Source organism: Notamacropus eugenii, chromosome 3, assembly GCF_028372415.1.
Source record: "Notamacropus eugenii isolate mMacEug1 chromosome 3, mMacEug1.pri_v2, whole genome shotgun sequence".
Classification (NCBI taxonomy): domain Eukaryota; kingdom Metazoa; phylum Chordata; class Mammalia; order Diprotodontia; family Macropodidae; genus Notamacropus; species Notamacropus eugenii.
The window spans coordinates 346640717-346660548 of NC_092874.1; the positions used below are offsets into that span (position 1 = coordinate 346640717).

The 19832-nt window shown below is 35.6% G+C and overlaps 1 protein-coding gene across 9 annotated transcripts in view; it reads right to left on the reverse strand.

Moving 5' to 3' along the window:
- CEP120 (centrosomal protein 120) overlaps positions 1-19832 on the reverse strand; it is a 104741-nt gene that overhangs the window by 16998 nt on the left and 67911 nt on the right. For all 9 annotated transcript variants that reach the window (XM_072597175.1, XM_072597173.1, XM_072597174.1 and 6 more), the window contains 4 exons: positions 19207-19296; positions 18853-18945; positions 7385-7546; positions 4288-4410 (listed from right to left, as the gene is read on the reverse strand). In XM_072597175.1, the coding sequence (XP_072453276.1) occupies positions 4288-4410; positions 7385-7546; positions 18853-18945; positions 19207-19296 (468 nt within the window). The remainder of the gene's footprint in view (positions 1-4287; positions 4411-7384; positions 7547-18852; positions 18946-19206; positions 19297-19832) is intronic.

A 19832-nucleotide genomic window follows, 5' to 3' on the forward strand; every position in this document is an offset into this window, starting at 1 on the left:
ATGAGCAGAATGGGAATGAGAAGAGAGGTGTGAAATGAGCACCAGTCAGGTCGATATCACTCTCTCCCTCACCTCCAGTAGCTTGACGACAAACTTCCCTTTAATGGGCAAAAAGTCATTTTTGAGCTGGAGGGTCATGATCTTGGCTGTGGGCTGGCCCTAGGAGAGGGCTTGTTTTGTTTTTCAAGAGGAAAACATAAAGAAGGTTCTACTCTTTTATCTGAATAATAACCACCCTTGCAGGAGCAAACACAACCATCATTACTAATTCTACAAACTATGTTAGAATTAGGGGTTTAAAATGTGAGGGGAAGAAAAGACCAGTGGCAGAAAGGGTACTTTAAATGGGCTTCCCATTTCTACATAAACTCTAGCTGCTTATATTATTACTCTCAAGTCAGTTTTTTAATTGATAAAGAATTATATTTTTAATAACAAGGAATATGAAGCATAGATTACATAAAACCTTAAGATCAAACCTAGATATAACCTGACCACTTAGTTATATAACCTATAGCACCACCTAGAGGTAAAAAAATCTTGAAAACTAACATAAAGGAAACAGCAATTAAACAACTAAGAGAAAATTCACAGTAGCTGGGAGTTACTGAATTTTAGATCTTGATAGTGGCTCCAAATAGTCCAATCTCCTTATTTTCCAGGTTAATCAACATTTGTATAGAATGCTACGTCAGCCCTTAGAGAGACAAGTACTGATGTTCTTTGCCCTTAAGTTTACATAAGTGACAATTTAAGGTACAAGATGAAACTTAATATTCCTAAAGATCTCAGTATCTGGCACCAGACCATGATTTCTACAAATCAGTTTCTGAATATTTTCTGAAAGAACTGGCTATATAACATTTACATGTAGAAAGGAATTTATATCTACTTATATCTTCTAACACTTTGAAGGAATCTATTACCTTTCTCACTAAACCTGAAGTTGGAAGATTTTTCAAAACAGCTAACTTTTAAAATTAGTCATAATCTAATATTTACATAGACGCAAGCATCTGGAAGGGGAAAGGTCAAAGTCCAACCTGTTGTGAGTAAACATATATGCATTTTGTTAAACAAACAAACAAAAGCCTTAATCCAGGAATCCCTTTGTGGAATTTCTCACAAGACAAAAGTGATAAGCCTCTCTAGCATTACATCCCTTTCCCTGTTGGAAACAATATGCCTCTTGCCTGACTTGTAAACTCTTGCTTCCATAGACCTGTCGTATCTCAAATCACTTTCTTAGCTGTAAACCCCTTCCACGTGAAAATCTATCTTTTATTCTCATTCCTCCGTAGCTCAGTTCCCACTTTCCACCAAGCTGCCTCTCTTACTTGAAGACCTAAAATGAAATCTTGCCTTAGACATTTACTAGCGGTGTGACTTTGGGGAAAGTCACTGAAGCATCTAAGTTTCAGTTTCATCCTCTGTAAAATGGGATATTACCTTTTTCAGTGTTATTCTAAAAAACAAATAAGATAATGCATGCAAACCACTATGCAAACATTCAAAAACTGTCAGCTATGTTTATTATCAAATTATGCCCTACTTTATGCTAATCAGATACCCTTACATCCTCAAGATTTTTGAAACTTAATCCCCTACACTACCACTCTCACTGAAACCTGGCTTCCCTAAAACACAACTTTTCCCATAGTCCTCTCCAATGAAGGTCATTCCTTCTCCCATTCCATTCCCTAGCATTTACTAGAATAGAAGGAGTTGGCCTGATCAATGTTTCCCTCCTCTTTTTCTGGAACAAGTCTACTTTTTGAAGTAGGGGGCAGCTAGGTGGTGCAGTGGGTACAGCACCAGTGCAGGAGTCAGGAGGACCTGAGTTCAAATCTCACCTTAGACACTTGACATTCACTAGCTGGGTGACCTTGGGCAAGTCACTTAACCCCAATTGCCTCATCCTGGGTCATCTCCAGTCATTCTGATGAAGATCTAGTCACTGGATTTAGATGGCTCTGGAGGAGAAGTGAGGCTGCACAGCCCTCCCTCACTCAAAACAAAGTCAAGTGCAAGTCATGTCATTATTTCTCTGATGCCATGGCCTTCTTCAGCAACGAAGAACAAACACACACTTTTTGAAGTTCATATCATACACTTATGCCACCTTCTCTACATCCCAATTATTGTCCTCTGGGACAATCACTTACCTCCATTTACTACCATAACAACCAGCTTACAATTTCTCTTCCATCCTGTCATCATGCTTGGCAACTTCAACATTTACCCTGATAATCTAACACTCAGAACTCAAGATGCCTTAATTTCTTCAAATTAAAGAATTCCCATCTGCATTTTACTTTCAGCATACACGGATACTTTTCCATCATCACTCAAAAATGCTATACTTCCAAACCCTGAACTCTTGTCCAACTTTCTGTCTCCTCCATTCTTTCAGACCAACAGAACATTACTGGCATCTCTGTCCCTTCAACCACCCCCTAATCTCCCACTCCATCAATTCCCTTAAAGCTCTTGTTTGCTCATCCAGGTTGATCCACACTCAGTCTTCAATTCTTACCTCTCAGCACTATGCAGTCCCTTAGCCTTCCAATATTCTGCCACGTTCGTGTTGCTGACCCCAGATTATGATTACCACCGTTAAACTGTTAGTTTCGTTCTTACGAAAATCATGACAATTCACCAGAAGCATGTCCCTTAGAAATCTCTATTATCTAATTTCTACCAGGCCCTCACTACAGCTCTGAAATGCTTTTTATTCACATTAAGTTTCGAGTGAACTACCCATAAAGACTAATCCAGACTTCTTCCATACTCCACAAACTCTCAGTTCTTCTTGATCTCAGCAGGCAACCTGACCTCTTATAAGATATACTAAGAAAATCAAGGTCATCAGTCAAAAGTTCCCTTCAACTTCCTTCCTTCTCACTTCAAAATATCTGTCACTAGACTCTCATCACTACCTCAAAGTATGCATCGTGACCCATCTGTGCCTCCTGTGACAAGGGAAAAGCTACTCCTTTTGATTTCCAAGGCTAACCTTTTCCTCTCTGGGTTGTGCATGTGTTGTTAATCTTACCTCCTCCCACCCACTGTGGGACTTTGGCCCATTCTTATACTTATTTCTTCTCCTTATTATAAAGTCTTCCTATCCACTGGCTCCTTACCTTCTACATTCAATTATGTTGAGATAAAGAGAGAGAGAGAGAAAGGGAGGAAAGGAGGGAGGGAGCGGGAGAGGAAGAGGAAGAGAGAGAGAAAGAAAGAAAACAGAAAGAAAGAAAAGAAAAGAAAGTTAAATTCTTACTAACCCTTGAGAATTACAGTTCCCTTTTCCTATCTTACAAAGATAAATTTCTTAAGGGAACAATTTATACATTCAATGTCTCACCCCACTCGTTTGGGGTTATACAAGTTGGCTTCGACTTTTCACCACTCCTAAAAGTTTAGAATGAACTTCTAATCAGCAACTTTAATGGTTTTTTTTAAATTCAGTCTTCTTCCTTTAATCCTCCAGCATTTAACAATTCTTATTGCTAATTGAAACTACTTTAAAAAAAAAAACCTACAGAATAATAGTGAGCATTCAATTCAGGTCGAATTACATTTTACACTGCATCATATTTGTCTTTGTATAGTGTCACACATGATTTTGTTATAATTATTGTAAACTCCTCAAAAGCAAGGATTTTGTTTTTTCATCTTTATATCCCTACTATCATTACAGTGCTTTATGTATAAAATATGTATTACATATAAGATGAATTTAATTTAATTTGTAAAGGACTCAGCAGCACACTTTTATGATTCTCTCCAAAAATTTTTAAGTCTCAAACCATGAGCACAAAGAATGCATGATCTTCTTTTATTTTATGAATGCTACACCCATTTGATGGGGAAATAAGACACTTAAAGTATCTACAGCTGTTAAACCATAACTTGAACAAGCAAGTTTAATTTGCAGCAAAATAGGGATTAATCAGGTAATTCATAGTCAGATATGCAAAATTCTAAATGTCTTAAGGTCCTGAATATATAACTGCAAAAGTAATCTTCTTACATATTCCACTGAAATAGTGCCAGTGTGGTCTGCAGTATTTGGAGTCAAAGGATAGCAATTTAAGTCCTACCTCTCTGTGCTTCAGTCTCCTCACCTATAAAATAAGAGGGTTTGTACCTAATAGCTCCTAATGTCCCATCCAGTTCTAGATGTATGTTCCAGTCATTAGCATGTATAAATTATTTATTGACTAGCATTCTTCAACTAGCTTAATTATTCCCAGTGATCTAGTAGTAAGTTAACTAAGATACCTTTTCCAGTGTAAGAAGATTAATTTCTGACTGCAGACGGATTTCTGGCTTGCTGTTTTGTTGGTCCTTGAAAAGCTGGAATTCTTTTTCCAAAGTTTTATATTTAATTTCAGCATCATAAAGCTGTAGTAAAAAGATAACAACAAACAACAAAAAACCTCAAACAATAAAATCCACGTAATCTAATAATAATATACAAGTAAAATATTACAAAACTCAGATCGGTCACAGCTTGTTTTAACTTGGTAAGTGAATTTCCTTTAAAAAGCAGACAAATCTTTTTTTTCAAGTATGGCGCTTCTTAGGGAGTGTTAAGATAATTTTCAGTCAGATTCAGAACTTTAAAAATTCACTCTTAACAAGGTGTAGCACTGGTATCTTCTTGAGGTTCCTGATTTAACTGAACACACTTCTTAGATACAGACTAGACCTCTTCATGAGAACGAGGGAAGACTCTGCGGTGTTATCATTTCTATGAATTTGATGACGAGAATGACTGGGTATGACAGTAAGCAAAGCAAACCAAAAGATCATATAAATCTGTAAATTATGAAAATTAGCAAGGTGAGGTGAAGAGAGTGATGGATTTGGAGACAGCAAGATTCGACCTGAATCTTATCTCTAATATTTAACTAAATAGCAAGTCTGAATCTTTCTGAACCAGTTTCCTCATTTGTAAAATGGAGATAATAGATGTAGTTGTCTACCTTATGAAGCAGTTATAAGGAACAGATATTTATAAGGTACTCTGTAAACTTAAAAGTGCTATAAAATGTCAGTGATTACTGTTAGTATCAAAAATAATAAAGATCTAAAGCATTATATAAAATAACCTTCCTCAAAACACAGAAAATATAAAGTAAATTTATAATTTAAGAATTTTTTTGGTAAGCACTGATAGGAAATAGGAAAGATATGACATTTATTAACTCATGGATATATCAAATATGTCATTAATTGAACTAATGGTCAAGTCTCTAAGTCTTTACCTTCCACTGTGTTTGAAACAGAAAATTTCTAACTGATATGGAACCTACACAGCAACTTTAAAGAAACTTTGAGAAGATTAGATTTTTATGCCCAAGTTAGAAAGAAACATCTCTAACTAAATAGTATACTAATAAATCCTTTATGTAGTTTCACTGAGGAACAAGGTGAATTTCCCAAATTAGCCTTTTAAGCTACAATATCTCTAACACTTTGATATATTTATGATTTCTTCAGTCTAAATACTTCTTCCTTAAATGCAGGTCACAACCTTTCCACATGTCCTCATTCTCTAGAGTTCTTTTCCACAAACCATTCTGGAAGTCTTCCTCTGATTTACTCTATAGGTTTGGGTGCCCGTAGAGCACTCAGATGCCGTGCCCTCAAGCTCACTGTGACTGGCCAACCTTCTTGTCCAGCTGCACATATATCTGAGGATGATGATGTCTTTCACGCACTTCTCTTGCTTTTACAAACATGTTACAGTCTTACTCCACTCAGTGCAAAAAAACTGTAATATTCTTGTGAAGACCTAAAATATCTTAAATGTTTAAGATTTTTTTTAAATTGAATGAGACAAAACATGGTTTAATCTTTTATTCATGACTGAAGGTCAGGTATATCATTATAATTATCAATTATTATAGTATACTGTTAGGGCACTTACTATACTAAAGTGTTCTGCAGTGGCCACTCCAGCGGCTTGTATCATGAGGTTTTCACTAAACAACCCCAGAAAGCCTGAGTATTCGGGTGTGCTTTTTATGTGCTTCTTTACTGTCAGGCTGCCATTGCTATTTATTGACTTAGCTTGTAAAAGTCTTTACCAACAATAAAGCCTGTCTCAACTGTATGTAAAATAAAAAATGAACAGGCCAAGTGAAGTCTTCAATTACAATAAGAGCAGACAGGCTTCGATATTTTGGTCTCTGAAAGGCCTTTTTTGCTTATTTCTATGTTCCTTGTTACATTCCAGATGACAAAAATTGCCACAAGTGTGATATTCAAATAAAGGGAAATGTTCCTGAAATGAATTTTCCCCCAAAAAACCAAAATATTTCCGTATGGGTTTAGAGTAGAGGAAGGTGAGAGACATAAACTTAGCATATATAGTTTTATAAGAAACGAAAAACAAAAAATAGGAAAATATTTATACCAACAATAGTTGCAAAATATTTCAGCTTTAATTTACCTAGAGAAGATCAAAATCAGTTGACTTGTCATTTAAAAAAATTTTTAACAGTCAAAGAAAATCCTTGCATGATTTAAGAATACAAAGCAATGTAACACTGAAGAGTTCAGATTTTAAAGAGAAACTTTTATAAAACAAAAATATACACTAAAAATTATACAAATTCAAAAGAAAACCATCTCATTTATTTTTACTAGTACTTGTTCAAAATTCTATTTCATATTTCAAAAATTCAGTTATCTACTAAAATACGTACTATGCCAGAATATTTTTCAAATTAAAAGCATTAGATGTTTTTCCTACCATATGGAATTGGTCAGACTAAGTTTCCTACAAAGAGCTATGAAGGAATGAAAAATAAAACCTACCATATGCAAGCCATCTTTATCTTCCAATTTCAAAAAGCAAGTGTAAATTAAAGGAGTAACTGTGAATCATAATGATGAATGAATACTATAAAACAAAATCACTTTTAATTGAATTTTCCCCCATCCATTTATTCTTCTTCTCTCAAAAAGGAAATAAACCTTCTCACAAATAAGAAATAGTAATAACAATATCTGACATTCTTATCATACTGCAAACAACATTACACGTTATTTCATTTGGGCCTCATGACATTTTGAGATAAGTCTAACAGGCATCGCCATCATTATTACTATTCTCACTTTAAAGAGGAGGAAACTGAGGCTCAGAAAGATTAAGTGACTTGACCCTGTGCCAGGGTGACCATCAGAGGTTCAACACTCTCTGCTGCTCTAGTGGCATCAAATTCCAGTAGAAATGGTCCCTCAAGGCCACATTATTGACTTGGAAAATCACATGTTAGCTTTATCTATGCTCTATTGCATAATCTTGTCAAACATTCCCAATTACATTTAATGGAGTTCATGGCACAGTCAGCCAGTGTTCTCTAACCTGCTGCTGAAGTCGTTGCTTTTCTCCTTCCAACTGCTTCATCTTTGATATCTCCAGTTCTACCTGATGAGCACACTCCTCTTTGATTCTCCGGATAGAATCCTGAAGTTCCTGAAGGTTTCTTTCATGGTCCAAGTGCAGCTCTTTCTTCTTTCTTTGTAGCTTAAAACAAATATATCTTTATGAAGAAGTGCCAAATTTTGAATGGCTAAGCAACCTAAATATTAAAATTTATATAAATGAGAAGGGAAGGTTATATATTTACAAACACTGATAAAGATATAATGTATGATCAAACATGGAATAAAGGAGATTATATGATTATATAAAAACCAAATAAACACTAGAATGAGAAAACAAATATTAAAATAATAGTCAAATATGAAACTTTTCAAAAAAAGAAATCGCTAATTATAAATAATCATTTAAAAACTGCTCAAAATCAGTATCAGAAGAATGCAAATTAAAACAACCTTTATGGATATCAACTGGACATTGGCAAATACTATAAACGATGGAAAAACGTATTAGTTTGATAAAGAGGTTCCCAAACTTATTTGGTCTACCACCCCTTTAAAAAAATTACTCAGCACCCCTCCCCACAAAATCTACTTTCTTTAACCCTTAAGTGGTTTTTAAAAATTATGCATCATTTTAAAAATATATAAACTATTTCCTCATGACATTTTATATAAAACATTTTAATGATATATTTAAAATTTAATAATTTATTGTAAATTTATGAGGTTTTTTCCTAAACTGAAATTTTGATGATATAATACTGCATCACGTAATCGTATGATATTATAAACATGTCATTACATGCTCATATTCCTGCCAATGTATGCCAGACTTCCTGACAACGTGTGACACAGTCACCCACCAATACTTGCTTGTTAACACCTGTCAGCAGACTTTACCACTGAATGGTTATAACTTGATTTTGTGTGTTTATTTGGAAAATAATCACTATGACTTTAACTCTGTTATACAACTGACGATGAAATATGTAGGAATGGTTTTTCAAAACTTTCTTCTCTTTTTTCCTTATGCTTCCCCCTCCCCCTTATTTTTATCCAACATCTCCCAACTGTACCCGAGGCTACTACTGCCCTCCTGGATCATTCCAGCACCCACTTTGGGAACTTCTGGAATACTTTGCTGATATGACTGTGAACTAACCTAAACATTTTGGAAGATGATTTAGAACTAGACATGAACAGTTAATAAACTTTTGACTCTGTGACTGCACTCAAGGACTTTTGTCCCAAGGATTTTAAAGACAGTGAGACCAATATGTACAAAAACATTCATAACAATAGTATTTTGTAATAACAAAAAAAGTTGAAAACAAAACAAGTAACCAACAATTCAGGAAGTGAGGAACAAGCTACTCACCATGTCATATGATTGGAATAAGATATTATTCTGCAGTAAGAGATGACAGATTTAAAGATTTCATAGAAACCTGGCAACAGTTATATGAAGTGATGGAGAATGAAGGAAAGCCAAAGTAACAACATACACAATGGTTACTTATGATACAATAAAAGCATGACAAATGCATGTTACATTTGCACCAAAGTACTGTTCCAGTCTCTCCAACTGCCAGCCTTCCCCTCTGTGCACACTTCTTGTTTCCCACATTAGAAAGTAAGCTTCTTGAGGGCAGGGACTGCTTTTGTTTTATTCTTTGTGTCCATAATGACAGACACAGTAATCACTGATTGATGAATCCAAGGTACTGACAAAAACGTTTAAAAAGAACCAGACAAAGCAGACTCACAGAAGCATGGCATTTTTGAGCTACAAGGGACCTTGGTAGCCATCCAACTGAACCCATAACAGAAAGGAATATCCACTACAATATTCCCAAAAAATTACAAAGATGGCCCTTCCTTATATGTGCTTTAATATGTATCTTCCACCATCTCCAAAAGAATATGACTTCAATCATTCCCCATCCACCCAATCTTCCACCTCTCCCTCTACAATGGTTCCTTCCCTACTTCCTTCACACATGTCCCAGATCACACCATTTTTAAAGATAACTTCGCAAGACCCTACATCCCCTTAAGTAATGATTGTGTACCTCTCCATTTCTCAGCCCACATCCTACAAAATGCTATCTACACTCATCACCTTACTTCCCTTAATCCTTTTGCATTTCTGGCTTCCAATCTCATCACTTTTCTCTTTCTACCTGTCTGATTTTTCCTTCTCAGTTCTGAAGCATCATCCATGTTATGATCCCTAATTTTGAGTATTAAACAAGGCTCTGACTTTGTCCTCCTCTCTCTACACTTGCTCTCTTGGTGAGCCCATCAGTCTCCATGAATTTAATTATCATCTCTGCAAATTATTCACAGGTCTATATATTCAGCCCTAGTCTCTTCCCTGAGCTTCAGTCTCACATCACCAACTGCCTGACTGCTGGGCACTCCAAGTGAATTTTCCCAGAGGCATCTCAAACTCAACATGTTTTTAGACATGTTTAGAGAACTCAATCCACTGACAAGTACTAATTAAGTCTCTATTAGATGTGGATACTTTTTTAGGTGCTTAGGATACAAATATAATGAAAGGAGTTTACATTCTAATGCAGCTATGATAAGTAGTATATATACCAACACAAGCTGGTACCTCCTCTGCAACTTATAGAGTTGCCTAGAGCACTAAGAAGTTAAGTGATTTGCCCAGGGTCACACAGCCATAGCCAGTGGGTGTCTGAAATGGGACTTGCCTTTTATATCAATATATACAAAAGAAGATAAATAAAAAATAAGATGTATTATTCCCTTCTGCCTGACCCCCTTCAACTCATTCCTCTCACAAACTTCTCTACATCTGACATAAGCCCCACTATTCTTCTAGTCTCCCAGGTTTATAACCTTGTTGTTATCCTGGACTCTTAACTCTCACCTCACATGTCCAATCAGTTGCCAAGTCATGCCATTTCTACCATTTAACTAAGGCCTTCATCACCTCTTGCCTAGATTACTGGAATAAGTCTCCCTACTTGGGCTACCTCAAGTTTCTCCACGGAAATCTATCCTCCACAGAGCTTCCACAATGATTTTCCTCAAGTGCTGATCTGATCAAGTCACTGAGCTGTTCAGTCAACTCCAGTGGCTCCCTATTGCCTTTTGCACAGAATATAAATTCCTCTTAACAGCATCACCATGTTACCTCTCCCTCCTTTTGTCCCTTCTCCTCCCACTATGATCCAAGCCAAATTGACTTTTTCTGCCTCTTACATATGATAATGTCTCAGTGTCTCTGTAATCTTTCCACTGACTATCTATAGTGTCTGAAATGCCTTCTTTGTGTTCACCATCATTCCCAATGAAGGGAACTGATTTATAATACAGTTGATAATGTAGTTTGAGGCCCAGGTTGGGAAGAGCTTTCAATGCCAAATAGGAGTTTAGACCTCTCTCCCACAACCTCCAAAGCACGCTTCTCTTCATCCATGTAAATACCACCCTAGTTCAGACTCCTCACTCTCACCTGAATTATTACAGTGGCAAGACTCTCCTACTTCCTGCATCCTTTCACACTGCTTCCAAAGAAATTGGCCTAAAATCCAGGTCTGTCCATGTTACATATAAGCTCTGATGCCTCCCTGTTGATGTTAGGATCAGATCTAAACTCCTTCCCCACCCCCAGGGAGTTTGCCAACTGCTATTTTCAAATCTGAAAGTGGATAAACAAAGGGTCTGCGATGAAAAAACAACTTGAATTGCTTTTCACAAACCTTTGAAAGTATCCAAAATAAATTATATCTGAAAATAATGAGCATATTCCAATGTATATTGGAATGTATATTACTTGTCACACAAACAGCAACTGACATAAATTTTTTCAAAATAACCCTATGAGATAGTACATAGTTCAAGTCTTATTACTTTTGATAAGGAAACTGAAATTCAAAGAAATCAAGTGACTTGCCTGCGGTAATTCTGTAAAAATAAAAACTTTCCCAGCATACCTAGCCCTTACCCCACCCAGAAAGATATCTCTTAGAAAAAATAATTTTTAAAGGAAAAAAAAGACAAGGGAAGAAGAGAAAAAGCAAGCAACAAAATCAATCCATACTTTGCAAAAGGCTGGAAATCCATGCAGGATCCCAAACCTGTGGCCTCTCGCTTCGGCTAGAGCGAGGAGGATCAGGGTACATTCTCCTCTCTCCTCAGTAGCCAGGCTCATCCTTTGTGACTCTGCAGGGCTCACTTTTGATTGTTTTGTGCTTGTTTTTCCAGTTACATTATTGTAGTCACTGTGCATACTGTTTTCTAGGCTCTGCTTACAGCACTTGTCAGTTCATATAAATCTTTCTATTTATCACACTTGTTGTGATATTTTATTACACTCATGTACTACTGTTTGTTTGGCCATTACTTAATTATGTGCATCTGCTTTGTTTCCAGTTCCACAGAAAGTATTGCTGGTTGGTACAGCAGCAGAAATGCTAAGGAAGATCTGAGTTCAAATCACGCCTCAGACGCTTACTTTGTGGCCTAGTCAATTGAACCTCTCAGCTTTAGCTTTTTAATTTGTAAAATGGGAATGACACTACACTTGAATAGGTTTGTTGTGAAGATCAAATGTTAGCTATTACTATTACAAATAGTTTAGCTTAAGGGGATTTTCCTCTTACAATAACTTCCTTTGGGTATATGCCAAAGTGTGGAACCTCTGGGTCAAAGAGAACATTTCAGTCATTCTATCTGCCTAACTCCAAACTGCTTATACTAATTCACAACTCCACCAACAATGTACCTGCCAGCGTTTACTGTTCTCAGCTCTTGTCATCTTTGCCGATCTGCTGGGTGTGAGATAAAACCTCAACTGTTCTAAACTACATTTCTCTTATCATTAATAAAATGGAGCATTCATTCACATGGCTAATAATAGTTTCCAACTGTATGCTGAGAACTGTTTGCTCATATCCTTTGAATACTCATCTATTAGGAAACAGTTCTTGATTATATTTATGTATACAATCACTTATTAAGCACCGACTATGTGGCAGGCACTAAGTGTTGAGTATACACACATACACATATCTATCCTGGTTCTCTTCCTACCTATCTGAGAACTTCTGAGTCTCCTTGGCTGGATCCTCATCCAGATCACACTCTCTAACCATAGGCGTGTCCCTCTATTCTACTTCATTTGGTAATCTCATCAGCTCCTATGAGTTTCATTATCATCTCTATGCTGACGATTCTCACATCTGCTTAACCTGGCCCAACCTTCTGCTGACCTCCAATTTCATATTTCAATTGCTTTTCAGACATCTCAGATTGCCAGACCTCCTAAACGAAACATGTCCAAAATAGAACTCATTGTCTTTCCCTCTAAACCCTCCCTGCTCCTACCTTCCCTTATTACCATCCTCCTCGTCCCTCAGATTCACAACCTAGGGGTTATGACGGACTCCTCATTATTTCTCACCATTAACACCCCCATATCCAATCTATTGCTAAGGCCTCTGCAACATGTCTCTTCTCTCTTCTGACACTACCACCACTCTAGTGCAGGCTCTTATCATGTCATGCCTGGAGTACTGCAATAGCCTCCTGGTAAGTTTGCCTGCATCTAGGTAGAGTGCAGTGGATAGAGCACCAGAAAGACTTAATCTTTCTCAGTTCAAGTCCAGCCTCAGATACTTACTAGCTGTATGACCCTGAGTGAGTAATGTAACCCTCTTTGTCTGTCTTCTCACGTGTAAAATGAACTGGAGAAGGAAATGGCAAACCACTTTAGTATTTTTGCCAAAAAAATCCAAATGGTGTCATGAAGAATCAGACATGACTGAAATGAGTGAACAACAGTCTGACTGCCTCAGTACAACCCATTTTTCATTCAGCCACCAAAGGGATCTTCCTAAAACACAGGTCTGACACCAAGTCATTTCCCTACTTAATGAACTCTAGTGGCTCCATCACCTCTAGGATCAAACACAAGATGCTCTGTTTGGCATTCACAACCTAATCTACCTCTTACCTTCAACCTTCTTATTCCGTATTCTCTGACACATACTCTTCAATCCAGGGACACTGGCCTTTCGACTTGTTCCATGAACAAGACACTCTATCTCTTGGCTTTGGGCATTTTCTTTGACTTTACCCTGTCTGGAATGCTAGCCTTCCTCATCTTTGCCTACTGAAGCCCCCAGTTTCCTTTAAGTCTCAAATAAAACCCCAACTTCTAAAGAAAGCCTGTCCCACAAAACTTACTTTTGGTGCCTTCTCCCTCTTAATTATTCACTGTTTATCCTGTACAGTTTGTTTATATAAATATATATTTGTTTGCACGCTGTCTCCCTAATTAAAGTGTAAGATTCTTGAGGTCAGGGGTTGTTTTTTGCCTCTTCATGAATCCTCAATGCATAGCATAGTGCCTGGCACATAGTAGGTGCTTAATAAATGCTTACAGATTACTTTTTCCCTGTCAGTTGTCAACATATCTTGGATATAAAACACTTATTTAAGAAATCTGATACAAAGATATTTTTCACCATTTGACTATTTCTTTCCTTAACCAAGATATACTAATTTTGTTTATGCAAAAGCTTTTCTATTTCATATAAACAAAACTAGCAGTTTTATTTTTTTGTAATTGCCTCTATTCCTTGTTTGGTTAAGAATTTATTTTCTCATAGTTGCAAAAAGTTTATGATCTCTCTTTTAATATTTAATATGAGGTAATTTTGAATTTATTGTGGAGTATGGTTTTAGTTACTGGTCTAAAATTAATTTGTCAAATTGCTTTCTTTTTATCAAATTGGGAGTTAGGTAATTTTTCAGTTTTATAAGACACTAGGCTACTGAAGTTCACTGTTTCTGATTCTCCTTTGAGTAGCATGTTCAGATGATGTATTTCTGTATTTATTTTTAAGTAACACCAAGCAGCTTTGATGACTGCTGCTTTGGAATACAGCTTGAGGACTGGAACCGCTACTCTCCCATCGTCTCTGCTTCCTTTTCATTGTTCCTCATTATATTCTAGATATTTTGTTTCTTCAAATGAATTCTGCTATTATTTTATTGAGTTTTGCAAAGTTGTTAGTAAGACTGGATGGCATTAAAACTATAAATTAACTTTGGTAGTATTGTCATTTTAAATTACGTTGTTATGGATCAATCGTGAGCACCTGATTATTCCTCTAGATATTTAAGTTGCTTTCTATGTTTAAGGAACAGTTTGTAATTGACTCTATAGATGTATTGTGTGTATTTTGGTAGATGATCCCCAAATATTTTATGTATTTTATAGTTATTTGGGATGGAATTTCCCTCTCTATTACTGACTCTTGGATTTTGTCATAATTATAAAGTAATTCTGTTGATTTTTGTGAGTTTATTTTGTAGAATACAACTTTATTAAAGGTATCATTTCAACAAGTATCTTTGCAGATTCCCTTGGTTTTTTTAAGTAAACCATTGTGCCATTAACAAATACGGAGGTTTATCTCTTCTTGCCTATCTTAATGCCTTTAATTTCTCTCACGTTATTGTTATTGCTAGCACTTATGGAACTATATCCAAAAATATTGGGGAGAGTGGACCCTGTTAACTTTACTGCTATTTATTGGGAAAGCTTCTAGGGATCTTTCACTTTATATGATGTTTGTTTTTGGTTTTAGATACTTTTAAAAATATTTAAAAAGTTCCTTTTATGACTATACTTTGTAGGGTTTTTAATATAAATGAAATGTTTATTTTGTCAAAGGCATTTCATTTACTGAGTTAATATAGTTTTGCATAGTTTTGTTTTTAATATGATAAATTATGCTGTTTGTCTAATGCTGAAAAACATCCTTACATTCCTAATGTAAATTCCACTTGGTCATAATAAATGAGGATGAATTTCTATAGTCTGACAGGATTGTATGTTGAATTTTTTTTAACATTCCTTAATTATATTGGTCTGTAGTTCTGTTCTTTATTATTCTCTGAATTAGGTATTAAGATTATATTGGTCTGATAAAAAGTAGTCTGGTAGAGGGCTTTCTGGTTCAGTTTTTGAGAATAACTTGTGCAGTGCTGGTATTAACTGTCCTTTAAAAATGTGAAAGAATTCTGGGAAACCATCAGGATCAGGAATTTTTTTCCTTTACAGCTAGTCCTATTCTCTTTTTCTGAGATTGGGTATTTTATATTTTTGAAAATATTCGTGTGTGTGTGCATGTGCGTGTGCGTGCATGTGTGTTCTTCAAGTTCTGTTAACATATAACTGCATATAAGTTCTGGTATTGTGACTTCTTGTTCTTTGCTGTTTTGTTGATGTGATTTTTCTGCCCTCTCCTTTTTAATCTTGTTAGCTGAAAGGGTTGTCAATTTTGTTAGTTTTCTACAAAGAAACAACTATTATTTATATCATTTTTACAAGCTTTTTATTTTGCTACTTATCTTTTTCTCCCCTATGTCTCTTTCTTCCATGTTTAATTTGGGCTTGTTTTTGTTGGTTTTCAAGTTTTTAAAAATGCATATTCAATTCCTTAATCCTCTTTTCTATTTTGTTAATGTATGTCTTTAAGGATTTCATTTTTCCCCAAAGTGCTGCCTGGGATGCACCCCAGAAATTCTGTTCACGTTTCATTATTATCCTCAGTGCTGCTCTGGTCCCATATCCTGCTGAGGCTCAGGCTTGGGCTTGCGAAGACTTAGTCTGAACCTCTCACCCACTATGGGACCTCGCTGCTTGTAAGCTTAGCCTTCCACCTATCTTAGCTCATCTCTGCTCAGAGCTTCCACAGGATTCTAGATGCCTGCTTTTATTTAAATTTTTTTATATTTTGGACTAGAAAGAGGAATCTGTAGTTTTAACACTGCTTTGGTTTTAACACTGTTCCTTATCGTAGATTTTTCTTCAGGTGTTTCTGGAGGAGTCAGCTTCCTCTAGGACCTGATACACTGTCATCTTCCCACAATCCAGAGGATATCTATATTACGAAACCACATTTGTCCTTCTCCCCTCACTGGAAGTATCACTGCTCTCACAAAATGGTTTGGTTTTTTTTTGTCCACTCAAATGAACAGCAATGAAAGTTCCATTATGGATCATACATTCAAATACATTCCATTTTATTCTATATAATACAGCATTTAAAGCTTCATGGTAATATATAGCATACGTTAAAAATAATTTGAAAAGCCCTTAATATTCAAGGAGTTAACCCTATTCAACAATGTTCTTGTTATTAATGTCCACCATGGCATAAAGGAAGGTAAAAACCGATGTTTAACAAAGGTATTCTCCTCCTTGGACTGGAAAATACCTGTCTTTTGGCCAAGTTTTATTGTCACCCCTAAAAAATTCTGTTTGAAAAAACAAAGCAAACCAGGGCTGAATATGAGGATCTGTGATACTAGCTGGAGGATTTTTTTTTTAAATAAGCATTTATGCATTGAACAGATGGATCTAAAGAATCAGTTCCTAAATTTTTTTGGATAAAAACAAGAGCCCAATAAAATAGCAAACATATGAGGCAACTTCTCAGAATCAAAATATCTACTAGGTTTCCAGAAGCTAAACAGGTTTAAAATATAATGTTTGGCTAAAATTTACTAGCCTAATGATGCAGTGTTAAGTGACCTAAGGGCACAGACTAACTTTTGACACCTTCTGTATCCTAAGATTTTAGCATAGTGGTTGGTATATAATTAGCACTTAATAAATGCTTACTGATTGATTGATAAATAAGGTATAAGTAGTAATGGCTCAGTCTAAAGAAAACTTGAGCGGGAACAACAGAAAAACCACAATATAGCACAGTTAACACTGTTTGATATAATCCATGCTAGGAAGGTTAGAAACGTAGACCTGCACCAAGAAGCAGTATGGGAAATGAACTGGGAGGCAAGAGAGAAGACGTGACTTCCATTCAGGCTTTATGCTCTGCTCTCGCTTGAATGTGTGGCTGAAAATAGGACAGGAATCGCAGCGTCGTGGCTAGCAGTGGTACTAATGTCTCTGCCCAGAACCTACATACTTGTGATATCCTGAGGATTCAACTAGGAAAAACTGTCATCCTTCAACAGTTGTTTTCAGAACCTAACAATGCATTCTAATTGCCTGACAAATTACAAACTACTAATCGTGTACTTCAGAAATCTCCACCTCTATTACTTCCTGCCTCATTATTTTCGACAAATTAAACCACACTGGTTTCCTTGTGCCGTTCTTCAAAACTTCCTATCTGCCACTTTTTCTATCTCAAATATTTATCTCTTCAAACTATGCTTTAATACCCTGTGCAAACATTCATAAAAGAGACACATATTCACCCACTTTGACTCATTACACTAGCAACTACGTTAGCATTTGCAAAAAGTATAAATAGCAATATTTTAAAATAAAATATAAACAATGAAACCTACATATTTCCTTTTGAAATTATCTCAAGTCCCCAATATGATTGAGGAGGTAAGTGGAACAGGAAAATTCAGTAGATAATCTGCCTAATATAGGAAAAATGGAAATTCAACCCAATATTTTATTTTAAAAAACTCTAGTTAAAAAAAAACACAGTGTATAATTTCATCTTTCACTCTCCAAACTTTGAATTGCCTGGACACATTTTTCATGTGGATTTTAGGGAATGTGCCTGCATTTTCAGACTATGCACCTTTTGATGCAGACAGCAGTAACCTATTTTCTTTCTGGTGACTGACAGAGAGAGAACCTGAATGAACTTTTTTTCCTCACACAAGTCAAACTCTATCCAAATTATTTTGAAAGCAAGTGAAGCAAAGATATAAATCTAGCTAAATCAGGTACCCCAATCAGTTTATATTTTCCTTATGTTTACTCAACTACTACTATGTTAGCAAATTCCAGGGTTTTTGAAGGTTCAATACACTCATTTTCCAGAAGCCTCATTGAAGTTCACAGTCCCACCATCTTATCGGATAATTTGTAATGCTGTTACAGTCATTTGTTTGCTTGTTTATCAGGAGGCTGCTGTCTCTCTTTAATAAGAGATAATAATAATTTTTAACTGTTCACCACAAGAATGAAACAGGTATATAACATTACTCTAAATCTTCGCTCTCTTCAACTCTCCCTAAAGGGGAATATACAAGATAGTGGCTCTTTTTGCAGCCCTGTTTCCATGAATTTTCTTGCTTGGCAAAAGATAATTCAGGAAAGAACCAGAAATATAAATTACTTCACATTTAACCTGTAATTTCCTCTTTTAACTTCCCTCATTTCTTAACTTCTTCCTTATTTCATAAAAAAAACATAATGCCTCCATTGGAATTGTAAGGAAAGATTACTAATTCATATGGAAAAAATCACTTTTTCACCTATTTCTTATCACCAAACACAGAAAATATACTCTGAATGTGAAAGTAATCATTTTGTTTATCCTGTTACAAATCCAGATTACAAAGAAGTCTGCTATATACACATTGATACAAGCTCTTCTAAAATTCAGTATATTTGTGGTATACCTCTGATTCTGCATTGGAAAGCTGCTGTTCACGCTTTTCTAAGTCATTCAAGGTTTTCTGAAGTTTTCCTTCCAAAATAGTATATTCTGTTACCTGAAAATTATATTTAAAAAGACGTGGTTATTTTTCTAAGAATTTTTAAAAATACATTTTATTATACGCTTTATGTAAATCTCAGAATCACAGAAACTCAGACCTGGAGGAGAAATATCAGAGAATACAAACAATCTACTTTCTTGACTTTTTCAGATTTAAAAAAAAAACTCAAAAAAGGTGAGAAAAGATGTGCAGTTACAAATATACTTACGATAGCTAAATAAATAGATAATAGATAACAGATAAATATTTTATTACCTTTTTCTTTACCAATGATTCTCTTTCTCTATCTCTTTTCTTCCATTCCTCTGCAAGAGCTTGCATGTGAGCTAGCTCCCTCTTTTTCAGCTATTGAAAAGAAAAAGAGTGCAGTGAAAAAAAAACAGAAACCAAAACTAATCAAGTAGTTCTATTTAAGCTAAATAGCAAACAGTTATCTCCCAAAAGATTTCTTTAAGCACTTTAACTCAAACTTTTAAAAAATGTGGCAGTGAAACTATGCAAGAGTTTCTGTAAGCATCATTGAACAGAGTACAAGGTCTCTTATTTTTGAGTATAGAATGTCAGTGCTACAAAGAAATTTACTTTAGGGCAGATCATCCTAAATTCTTAGCAGTTTTCTGAAACAGGCCTAGAGATGAAAAGAAATTAAGTCCTAACACGATTTCCTTGGATTTACTTTTTTAAACCCTCAAGAAGCCCTGGAAATCTTGATTTGGGGCAAGTGGGAGGGAGCCCTCACAACTGATTTGTGTTCCTTGTAGACAGAAACTAATTTTCATTTTAGTTTCTGCGTGTCTAGAGCCTAGCCCAGTTCTGTGCACCCAGGAGGGACTAAATAGATGTTTGTTTAATTAATTGGTTCACAAACATTTTTCATTGCC